Source organism: Lissotriton vulgaris, chromosome 11, assembly GCF_964263255.1.
Source record: "Lissotriton vulgaris chromosome 11, aLisVul1.2, whole genome shotgun sequence".
Lineage (NCBI taxonomy): Eukaryota > Metazoa > Chordata > Amphibia > Caudata > Salamandridae > Lissotriton > Lissotriton vulgaris.
Window position 1 is genome coordinate 950,655,941 of NC_141699.1, and position 12,730 is coordinate 950,668,670.

At 43.2% G+C, this 12,730-nt stretch overlaps 1 protein-coding gene across 2 annotated transcripts in view; it reads right to left on the reverse strand.

The window, feature by feature from the left end:
* The window catches only part of DHX36 (DEAH-box helicase 36), a 378,110-nt gene that overhangs the window by 305,693 nt on the left and 59,687 nt on the right, over positions 1-12,730 (reverse strand). For both annotated transcript variants that reach the window (XM_086944114.1, XM_086944115.1), the window contains exons 3-4: positions 9,507-9,660; positions 5,018-5,056 (exon numbers count right to left, since the gene is read on the reverse strand). In XM_086944114.1, coding sequence (XP_086800240.1) covers positions 5,018-5,056; positions 9,507-9,660 — 193 coding nt within the window. The remainder of the gene's footprint in view (positions 1-5,017; positions 5,057-9,506; positions 9,661-12,730) is intronic.

Below are 12,730 nucleotides of genomic sequence, written 5' to 3' on the forward strand. Positions count from 1 at the left end.
CCCCATGGGCGGAGTGCCGACCGCTGCCTTTTTCTTGGGTAGTGTGTGTTGTGCGGGGGCAGTGGTACTCACAGGTTGCCGAGATGGAATCGAATCGTCAGAGTCCTCTGCCCCCGATATGATCTGGAGATCAGGCAAGTCTTCCTCGGCGACGAGTGGAGCCTCGTCTTCGGAGATATCTTCGATTGGATCTTCGTCCTTTGAGATGTCTTCTGCGACGATCTCCTCCTCAAAGATGGCCTCAGGTGCTGGCGCTGATCTTCTCATTTCGTGTCGACGGGCCCTCCGATCCCGAATAGTTTTCTTCGATCGGAAAGAGGCACAGGCTGTGCAGGTCGACTCGTCGTGTACTGGCGAGAGACAGAGGTTGCAAACCTCGTGATGGTCGCTATGAGGAAATTTTGCTTGATATACCGGGCATCTCTTGAATGGAGTTCTGTCCATGAAGAGTAGGCCGTACGGCGCCGATAGGCCCAAGTCGACGCACCGGAATGTAGCTGGTGATGTCGAAAAGTCTATTCGATGTCGAAATAAGTTTATCTAAAGTTTCTCGCTTCGAAAATGCAGAAAAAGTCTTTTCTAGGAGGAGCAGAAAACTTTCATCCGAACCCAGTGGCGGAAAAAAACAATCTGAGGATGGAGTCGATGACCATGCGCAGTATTGTCCAAGGGAGGAGTCACCTATCTAGTGACTACAAAGACTTCTTCCAAAAAGACAACAACCTGCAATCATCCGAGCCCAACACCAGGTGGTGATCTATTGCTAAGTGTAGGATCTGCAGCTCATATGCCTCGAACATACTTTATCCAAAATTAATTCCCCCCAGGTCAAGAGCTCAGTGTCGGAGCCCGTACCAGAGGGAGACAAATTAGATCATCAAGTCTCCCGTACAGCAGATGGGCTTCAAGAATTTAATTCCCCTGAAATAGTTGTATCTGCCCCCCTTCGGGTAGTCACCCCCGGTATTAAGGGGAATAAATATGTAAATAATGTAATTTCTTGGAACATCGCGGGGTCGGCAGGAAAGGATACTGACCCCTTGTGGGTGAAGTTTGTTAGCAACTTCTCGTTAATATGTTTACAAGACACCTGGCTTACTAACAGTAAAAAGGGTTTTAAAGCCCTTTTTGTCCCAGCGATCAATCCCACTAGTGGAAGGGCCAGGGGTGGTTTGGAACTTTTTGTATCACTGGCACTTAGATGTAGCATTAGGGCTATCCCTTCTGATAACAGAAATATCCAGGCCATCTCCCTGGGACAAAAAGACAGTACCCTCCATGTGATAAACTTTTATAATGCTACCCATAAAGATGAGAGCTGTGGGATCACTAAGTTGAATATCTTTATAAAACAGGGCCGCAGCTCCCAAATTAACAATCTGCTAATTGTAGGAGATTTTAATGTTCATCCCTGTGGTGACCCCAAGTTGAACACTATGGGATCTATGGGTTGCCCAAAGGTAACAGGACTTCATTTTGAGCACACAAGACAGGGTGTTCAAAGAGTGGGACTTATTTTCCGCTCTAAGTTTTGCTCCACCACTCAGCAAACAAAGTCACCCAAAGTTTAAAGGCAGAGGCAGTGGTTCGTTCATTAACCACATTTTCTTGTCTAGGTCCATAGTACCCCTCCTACAGGGTTTTTCTATAACTCCAACCGCACAGAGCGACCATAACCCTGTTTGTGTGACAATGGGAGGAAGCATATAGAAAAAAAAAGGGAAAAGCACAAAGAGCCGACACGTTAAAACCAATTGACGGAGGGTGACGGATTAAATGGAGCAAAATAATACCGTCCCTTTTTCATGACACATTAAAGGCTACCTGTGCAGCAGAATTTTCCTGCTGCCTCAATGTAGATTCCATGGCTCCAGGAATATTAAAATCCTTTGAGGGCATTGCTATTAAAGTAGAAGGCTTACTATCAGCCCCAGGTAGACCGGGCCCATCTAAAGATCCGAGATGGCTCTGCCACTTATGCTCAAAAGCAGCAAGAGAATTAAAGGCAGGTTTAAAAATCATGCCCAGGAATAACTCCCAGATTAGAATCTTGCGGAAAACGAGGTTTTCTTCTAAAGAAATAGAGGTGGCTATAAATCAACTCACAAATAAAAAGGTCCCTGGTCCGGATGGTATTCCTCCGGACCTTTTTAAATCTAGCCCCTCTTTCTGGGCCCTGATCTTGACCGCAGTGGGAAACGCAGCAGCCAAGGAAGGATGCCCAACATCCTGGGGAGTTTTCACAAAAGTAACAGTTTATAAGAAAGGAGACCGCAATAGTGTGATGAACTACAGGCCGATTTCCCGGATTGATTCAGTAGTAAAGGTTATAGGGGGAGCCATCTTAAAGAGACTGAGTACCTGGGCTGAGGAGCACAAGATAATCTCGGCATTCAGGACGGGTTTCGCCCAGGCCACTCGACAATGGTCCAGTGTCCTAACCTCTATCTGATCTTAGGTAAATACACCATCGCCCGCCCTGGGACGATCTACACGGCCTTCATGGATCTTTCCTCTGCTTTTGACTGTTTCAACCGAGGAAAGCTGAGGGCAGTCCATGGAGGCCATGGGGGTGGAGCGATCCCTGGTGGACTTCCTAAGGGACCTCCACAGAGATACCAAGGCCAACATTAGATACACAACAGACCTGAAGGTATCCAGGAACATTAACACAGAAAGGGGCCTACGACAAGGGTGCATCTTAGCGCCCTTTCTTTTTAATCTATATATTAACAACCTAGAAGGAGTTTTGCTGGACACAGGGGCTGATTACCCTTATGTGGGACGGAGAGGACTGCCAGTTTTGCTTTATGCGGACGACGCAGTCCTCCTCGCACGCACCCCTAAGGGTTTACAAACCCTACTTGACGCCTTCAATGGATTTATGACCAAGCGAGACTTGGTCATAAATAACACCAAATCCTATGTGATGCAGGTGGGGCCTAGTTCCAACAAGAAGAACACCTTTATGGTGAATTGAACTAGAGTGCCCAACTGTTCAACTTTCTCCTATTTGGGCGTTCTTTTAGATCACCGGCTTAACTGGGTAGCACTTTTAAATAAAAAAAGGGGCGAATTCACTAGGGCAAACGCCACAATTTTCGGATTTGCCACTAAAATGGGCAACCGACCAGTGGCGTCGTTGTTAAAAATATATCAAGCAAAAAGTTTATCTATAGCCAGCTACGGGAGCGATATTTGGGTATATTCCGGCCTTGTAGGCCTCCAGGTGACTGAAAATAACTTCCTAAAACAATTACTGAGTGTCCCAAAGGGGACAGCTAACCTGTCAGTCCACGAAGAAACTGGTTTGCCCTACATAAGTGATACCCTGGCTTTACGCCCGCTGACTTTTTGGCTTCAATGTTGGCTCAACAAGCACCTAGGTCTTACACATAATCTTATGAGGGACATTTTAAATTTAGATCATAGATCCAAAATTCCCTGGATTAAGTACTTAACAACCTGTTTTAGCAACTTGGGACATCTGGACTTATTCACAAAACCTGAAGGTATAACCAGAAAGGATATAACACTCATTAAACATTATTTTATTCTCAACAAATGTATGGATAGGGAGGAGAAAGAACTGTTGAAGCCTAGTGTCCGGTCACACCTGATGCTTAAAACCTCCCCAGATATGGAACCATACTTGTCCCTGCCAATATCTGCTTATGAGCGATTCCTACTTACCAGGTTTAGATTGATTCTTTTTCATCTGTTACTAGCAGTACCAAGGGGAAGTCACAAAGGTAAAGTGTTATCATCCTGTGGCTGCGACAATAAGTCTCCTCAGAATTTGCTCCACTTTATGTTCCTTTGTAAATATTATGAAATGCCCAGATCCCTTTATTTAAAACCTATTTTACAAAAGTTAAATTCTAAGCAAGTACGTTCAGCTCTTTTTTATCTGCAGCTGTTGAACCTTAACTGTATTCCCTTTGTGGTCGGTTTCCTAAAATGTGCAATGAAATGTAGAAAAAGCCTAGATTTTTAACTGGATATTGTGTTTTATTGTTCTTTTTTTTATATAATAATGTATTTAAAGATGCCATCCACATCACCATAATGAAGAAGTCAATTCCCTGTTTACGTCTCGCTGTAGGGCAACAATCTTTTATGTGTTTTATTATGCGTTTGTATTGTATTCTGGACTACATAACTTTTATGGTTTCTAAAAATGTAAAGCGAATAAAGTATATTTTGAAGTGCTCTTACTACTGGAACATATAAAGGGTCCAGAGGTATCTAATATGAGCTTCCAATAGTTTCTTTAGACAAATTAATTTATACGTCCATATTGATACTGGTTGAACTAGAATTCCCCATTGATCTCGGTCTGGATTGCTCATGTTGTTCTGTGAGTCTCTGTAATTTGTATTTGTTCAGATGGAATTCTGGAGCTATTCAAAATACTGAGCAGCCCTCTGCATGAAAATGGTGATCTAGGTATGCCCTCAGTTACTAAAGTCATCCAAGATGCCTGCTCAATGCATTGCTAGTCCTCGGTGTGATATTTTTTACTCAAGCCAGTTTCAAACATGCACAATTTACACAAAATAGGGGACACCAATAAGTTTGAATATGAGCAATTCACTTAAAAAAAATTGGCTTGGGCTACAGTCCACTGCCTCACACTGCAGGTGTGGGACAATAAGCATTGGTGTTTGAAAAGGGTAAACTCAGAGATATAAAACTGAAAGAGAAGCAATTGGAAAAATATTCCATTCTACATTTTCCACTTTCCAGGAAAGAATATGCAAATCAACAAGGCATGGCTGACCCATACTGAGGACAAGAGAGGTTGCTACAGAATTCGAATTAAATGGTAAAACACATGAAATGGATATAGTGTATACTAAATCTATCATATTTAACTAGACTGCCTCAATCACGGAGGAGATTCTCTAGCACCTTATTGCTGAATTACACTCCGAATTTAACAATTTCAAACAACCACCAGTCTGACTGAACACTTTGCTTAAACATTCTGGCAACATTTTTTAAAGCAGTTTACCTCTCTCATCGCAAATGAAGGAAGCTTCTGGCGAAATCGCTGAAAGACAAAAATTAATCATTAACATTTCTACATGAAGGAGCGTTTTATACACACAACCAAGTGTTCAGGCTGTAAGTACTTAAAAACGAATATGTGAAACTATTTAAAATCTCTTAAGTCATACTTTGAAAGACCTACAAATGGTTTTCCTTGTATAAAAAAAAACATTTGCATGTAGCATCATAATATCCTTTCTGTAAATAACTTCCAGTCATGTGTAAAAAAATAAAAATAAGTAAACCTTGCAGCAAAATAGACTCAAAATGGACACCAAGCTAATCAAATACATTTGCCCTTCTCAAGGCAAATTCTCGCCAATGTACAATACTGGTTACATTCTTTGGTTGGATGTAGGTCCCTCACTTTTGTTTTAGAAATAACCATTGTCATGCCAGTTATTATGGCAATAGCTCTTAAAGAGTTGGAGACCCACTGGGGTTTTGATATCAAACTTGCACAGTTAATGAATAGCAGAATTGGACAGTCTTTAGAGAATTTCCAAAGTTTTAATAAAATGAATCAAAAAACCTACACACAAGGTAGGAGTAAGTTCTCAAACCTTTTGGATTCTTTACACCACCAAAAATGTGTCTGTATTTCCCTTAACTACCACATCTTACTGGCTGCACCTCTTATGGCGGTGCTAAATCTTTCAGCATCCAGCATTCTTACAGATAGAAATAAGCCACGCCCCACATTTTACAGACTGAAAAACATTTCACCACTGTTGCATCATTGTTTATTTACAGAACTGAATAACGATTCCACTGTGAAATATGTATAGATTCATTAGGAGATTCACGTAACTTCACTTCCTAAAACTCTAGCTAAAGGAAGCTGGAAAATGGATGGCTTTTACAAAGGTATCAACAAAGGGGCACTAAAAGCACTTGTTAGAACTGGTATCTTTTAGTGTGATTTCCCCTGTATTTTTGCTTCTGACCTCCTGGTTTTGACTGTGTGCTGAATTTCGTTTTTGCTGATTTTAGAACTCTGGGCACTTTACCACTGCTGACCAGTGCTAAAGTGCAAGTGCTCCTTTTGTAAAATGTATTGGTGATTCGTTTATCCATGATTGGCATATTTTATTTACTAGTAAGTCTCTAGTAAAGTGCACAAGGTGTGCCCAGGGCCTGTAACTCAAATGTTACTAGAGGGCCTGTAGCACAGTTTGTGCCACCCACATGAGTAGCCTTGCAAATATGTCTCAGATCTGCTACTGGAGGTTCTGGTGTGCAGTTTTAAACTACCATTTCGACCTAGCTAGTGCACCAACTTGCCAGGCCAAAACCTTCCCTTTTACTTCATAAAAATGTCATCCCTAAGGTAGACCCAAGGCAGCCCCATGGGCAGGTTGTGCAGTGTATTTAAAAGATAGGACTTGTGCTGTTGTGTTTTACATGTCCTAATAGGGAAATACTGCTTATTTAGTTTTTCACTATTGCAAAGACTCTCTCTCCCCTAGGATAAAATGGGGATTGCCATGAAATATCTTTTAAGTGTCATTTCCCAGTAGAAGCAGATAGATATTTTGGGTTTCTAAACTCACAATCTATTAACACATCTTTTGAAGAAACTAGTTTTTACATTGCATGTTTGAAAATGTCCACTTTTAGAAAGTGGTACAAAAGGGGGTGGTGATGGACGGAGCGTCTGAACCAATCAAACACTCACACCCAGTCAACAGATCTGGGTTTAATCCATCACCGTTCTTTAGCCCACTCTGCCACCCCAGTTCAGACATGGCTATATGCAAATCAGTCTGACCCTGTCCCTCATGGGAACCGTCCAGCCCGAACTGCCAAGCCATGCCTTCCCTGGAAACAAGCTTCTGAGGGCCGGTTTCTGGCATTTCAGCCGTCTTCAGCCCGGCTTGCTTGAATCCAGTGGCAAAGTGAGCAAGGGACTCACGTCTGAGCATACCCTGCCAACTTATGGCAAACAAAGCGGTACAAAAGGGGGTGGTGATGTACGGAGCATCTGAACCAATCAAACACTCACACCCACTCAACAGATCTGGGTTTAATTCATCACTGTTCTTTAGCCCACTCTGCCACCCCAGTTCAGACATGGCCATATGCAAATCAGTCTGACCCTGTGCCTCATGGGAACAGTCCAGCCGAACCGCCAAGCCATGCCTTCCCTGGACCGGAAACAGGATTCGGAGGCAAGCGTGCCTGCATAGCAAAATGCTGGTAGGTACTAATAGCACGAGATGCCTTATCAGCCGCATCGAGTGCACATTTGATAGATGTATTTGTTATTAGTTTTCCCTCCTGTATAAGGTCATGGCAGTTCGGGCTGGACTGTTCCCATGAGGCCCAGGGTCAAGACTGATTTGCATATGGCCATGTCTGAACCTGTGTGGTTTGGTGAGCAAAATAACGATGGATTAAACCCAGATCTGTGACTGGGGGTGAATGTTTTGTCATTGTGCAACATTCTGTCCATTATCTTGTTTGTTTTGCTGTTCACCCTATTTGGGAAGGGTATGCTCAGACGTGGGTCCCGAGCTCACTACACCACTGGAGTCAAGCTATCCTGGCTGAAGACGGCTGATAGCCAGAAACCGGTCCTAGGATGCTTGATTCCGGTCCATGGAAGACATGGCTTGGCAGTTTGGGCTGGACTGTTCCCATGAGGTACTGGGTCAAGGCTGATTTGCATATGGCCATGTCTGAACTGGGGTGGTGTGGATTGAAAAAAAACGATGGATTTAGGCCCAGATCTCTGTACTGGGGTGAATGTATGACATTGTTCTGCATTCTGTCCATCAATTGTTGTTTTTGCACTTTTAGAAAGTGTGCATTTTATTGCTTAACCTTTCTGTGTCTCTGCCTGTCCGTACGATGTGGCCTACCGGCTACAGCAGTCGACCTCGAAGCTCGGGAACCAAGTTCGAGTTTCGGCAATGGCGCTCAACATCCTGTGATTCTGGGCAAATCACTTAGTCTCCCCGAGCTTAACAAAAAAAATGAATGAGTCTGCCTTTAACGAAACGGGTGCTCATGTAAGGCACTCCGATATCGGATACTTTCAAGTCTTAAAAAAAATCTGGATTGGCTGACAGTTGGGCTCTTGTGCATTCACTCTGGACAGTTAAACAAAGGGATCGGAGGTGTGCCTTTCATATCCTGAGGGCCAATCTCCAGGCTGATGGGTCTTCCTCAGCTATAGGGGTGGGAGGAGTGGTCACTGACCCCTCGAAAGGGCTGTTCCTATCTTCACACAAAGCGGTCTGCACCCCTTTTAGTGTGTCTGGAGCCAGGGCAGTGAGAGGCAGGGTTTTGTGCACTACAAAGACCTTCCTTTGATGTTTGCCTACTTCAAAGGCAAAAAGGGTAAAAGTATTGGAATTCCGACACCCCAAAATCAGAACACTTCTGGATTGAGGACATTCGGCCAGGAAGAAAAGCTGATGCTGTAGGAGGAACTGGCACTCTGCCTTTTGCTTTGTTGTGCAGGCCTGCTGCTTGCGGTGTACTGGGAGTGAAAGGACTGGACTTTGCTTTACCCTGTGTCTAGAAACTGACGCATCACCTTGCCTGCCAGTATGGAACCAAAGGCACCATCTCCCCTGCCAATAAGGCACCTACGCCTCACCTCCCCTGTGTAGTAAGGAACCAACGCATCGCTTTGTTTTTTTGGTGCCTCACCTCCCTTGCACCTTGCACAGTCTTTGATTTATTTTACACTTCTAAGGTTCTTTGTGCCAAAATGAAAGTATCCATTGATTTATATGGACTATTTATCCTTTGAGGCCCCCTGTGGTTCCGGGTTATGATGGACATGCACCTGGTAGTTCCTCCTCATGAATAACATGTATTTCACAGCGCCGGGACACCCCCTTTGGGGGTAGCTGCGGGCTTTATAAGCTTCCTAAATAAATAAATAAACTTGCCTAATCTTTTAAAATTTATATTTTGAGGTGTGCGTGGTGTCTGTGTTGTGTGGGTGTGCAGTGAGTGTGTGTGTGTGTGTGTGTGTGTGTGTGTGTGTGTGTGTGAATACTTTACACAATGCCTCTGGAATAAGCCTGACTGCTCTGTGCCAAGTTACCATGGGGATTGGCCAGAGGTTATAGCTGTGTAACTCCTTTACCATGACTAAAGTGAGGGTCCCTATTTGGATAGTGTACAAACCACTGCCAACTATAGACCCCATTTGTAACAGCACTGCCTTTCAGAGGGGAAACAAAGAGTACATTCCAGTGGACTTGAAACCTACTTATACCGCAATTGTGATAAAGCAGGGTCAAAATCTGGTCATATTTCATGAAAGCGAATTACATCCATTCACTGCATGCAAAACCATTAATAAAGCTATGGATATAGATATAGCTGAAACCATTGGATGCATGATAAGACACATAATTTGAAGTAGATTTAAAATTGAAACATGCCATTAGTAACATTCTGCATAAATAGCGCAATCTCTATTCCTTTACCTGCATTTCAAGGTATCTTGAGGTGGTTCTCTTTTTGTGCAGATCTGTTTTAAGTTGTTCATTTAAATCCATATTGGGATCATTTTTTTGCAATAAATACTCCAAATCTTGGGTCAAAATTGTTGAAGTCTCGTTTGGTCTAATCACATTATATCTGAAATACATAATTCAACCAAATAAATGTACTAACTTTTTTCAGCAATGTACAGGCAGAAAATCTGAGATGGAGCTGCACACTGTAATTGCAACTGAGAACTTTAAAATAAAATACAGTGGCTATGAGCACTTGCTGTGTAAATGCAAGACCAACGTGTGCCATCATAAGCATTTCTGTTCGCATCACGACTGCCCAAACACTACTCCAATTCAGGAAGGCGTTGAAGTCTCATCTCTCAAAAGAACATTATATTATTATGCATTAACCGCCCTCAACCATCTAACTCTCTAATCAATCATTGACTTTATGATTGTCTTTTACCCTATACAGCACTCCACTGCATTTTGATCAGGTTTGCACTATAGAAATACTATACCATACATCCCTGCGTACATGGAAACTGAGAAAACATGTAGAGAGCGATTACCAGAATTTGAGAGATTTGAGGCTTTTGAAATGAATTACAACCTTAAAGATGTACAGCTGAGAAGTGTTGTATGTTATGTTATGTTATTATGACTTGTATAGCGCACGTATACCCTTAGGTGTCTTGGCGTTTCTGGTTCTCCATACTGTGTTTCAGACCACTGTTCCTAAAAGAGCCATGTCTTTAGTTGCTTTCTGAACTCAAGAAGAGAGGGAATTTTCCTAAGATGTAGTGGGAGAGAGTTCCATTCCTTTGAAGTGTTGTAACTAAAACTTCTCCCACTCTATTTAATTTTTTTAATTCTAACCACAGGCATCAGATTGGTATTTGCCGATCGTAGAGGCTTGTTGGCGGAGTATCATTCTGAAAAGGTCCCATACTAATGTTGTAGGTTTCACATCACCTGGATTTCCTAGAGCTAACATCAGTTTAGAATGGCTCTCAAGTTAGACATATATAAAGAAAAACATCCCTTCATCTGAAATTGGTTCCGAATATACATGCATGGTAGTAATGCTGTTTTGTGAGATCAGGTGCTCAAACAATTGAATATTACTGACCTTACTAGGAAAAGAAAAATAGAAAGATCATAGAAGCCTTCCCAATTGACATTCTGTCTTTTAAAAACATTTTCTGATAGGAGAGGTGTCGCACATGCTACACGGATCACCCGTCGACTTTAGGACCTTCATTTTTTGCTGCACAGGCCATAAAGCTGGACAGTATAAAATATTAATGGGAAGCAGAAAATTAATGAACATGGAAGGAGCTGGTCGCTGTGGAAGTAAGTACAAGAAGCATGAGTAAAAGGACATAGGGAGTGTCATCTGGACAGAGACAGAAAACTGAAAGAGAAAAGGAACTGCAATGGGGCTGTAAGAAAGAGGGAAACTTAGAAACATCTTGGCAAGGATAGAGGAATAGAAGGATGACTCAATGAGAAATAAACTGATGTGTAGCAGAGGGTAAAAGACCAAAAGCAAAACGCAGGGAGCCCAAGGAGGAGAGCAGACAAGTACCATGCTCAAGGACAGACATAGAGCAAGTTTAATACAGCAGGAGAGTAACAAAAACATAATTTTCATGTTGCATCTCACAAAGTTACAAGGGGAAAAAATACTGTTACTGAAAAGCTGCCATGAGGAAACATTGGTCATTCAGCCCCAAACTTCAGTGAATGACTTGCTTACATTGCAAACATAGAGGTTACTCTCAATGATAAATATGGCATCTCTCTTCAACCACTGCTGTTCACTACGGCCTAGGATTATTTGACTTGAATTGAGTCATGGACTACGTTTGTTTATGTTTAAAGGATTTATAGAGCACGTAGCTGCCCAGGACTCCCCAGTTATGGGAGACAGATAAGATACAGAAGTTAAAGGGGGTTTAGTGGTGATGGAGTGGAAGAAATGCGTTACTTACCTGTAACAGCAGTTATCCAGTATTGGTGTCTTTCATAGATTCACATGCCTGAATCATTCCCCGTCGTCGAGACGGGAGCCTCCGGTAAATAAAAAAGTAATGTCCATAGACATACATAGAGAGAAAGGGTCCAAGGGTCTCCCCTTAGTAGCCTTTCCTTGTCCTTATGTAAAAAGGACCAAACTGACATAGTCAGCCAATCAGCTCCGACCTCCCTCTAGAACCTTCCTGGGAGGAGCCTCAGTCCCTCAGATTTTCGTACGCACCCAGCTAGGTTTGGCGTAATATAGTTCCGAGAGGGAAGTGAGTCCTTCCAGGGGAGGCGGGAGGGTTGCATGTGAATCTATGAAAGACACCAATACTGGATAACTGCTGTTACAGGTAAGTAACGCATTTCTTATCCAGTATTAGGGGTGTCTTTCATAGATTCACATGCCTGAATCAGAGTAGCTAGCAATCATAGTAGCACATTTGTAAAACAGAGTTGCTCTGCCGTCATAGTAGATACAGCATATAATATCATACAATAAAGAGACAGCTTAGACAGAATATCATCAGAGCAATAATGTGCATACCTGGAAGGCGGGATGTAGGAAGGCTCACCTTACTGAAAGAGATGGCGAAGCACCGCCTGGCCCACTGCCGCATCCTTCTGGAGTTCGATATCCAGGCAGTAGTGTCTGGAGAAAGTATGCGGTGACTTCCAGGTCGCCGCTCTGCAGATGTCCAGGATCGGCACTCCAGCAAACAGTGCTGCCGACGTAGACATCGCTCTGGTTGAGTGAGCCAGAACACGGTCATTCAAAGGCCGGCCGGCCTTTTCGTGGCAGAAGGAAATCGCCGAGGAGATCCATCTGGAGATACTCTGCTTCGTGAGGGGTAGGCCCATTCGTGGCCTGCTGTATGCCACGAACAGCTGTGAGGATTTCCTGAGATCCTTAGTCTTGTCCAGGTAGAATTTTAGGCACCTCATAAGGTCCAAAGAATGCAGCGACCTTTCCGCTGCCGTGGAAGGGTTGGCAAAGAATGACCTAAGGACTAATGGTTCGTTGAGATGGAAGTCCGAGGGCACCTTAGGAATGAACTTAGGGTTTGGTCGAAGTATCACCCTATCATGTCTGAATTGCAGATATGGTTCCTGAATGGACAAGGCTTGCAGTTCGCTAACCCTTCTGGCCGAAGTTAGAGCGAGCAAGAGCGCTGTTTTCCATGAGA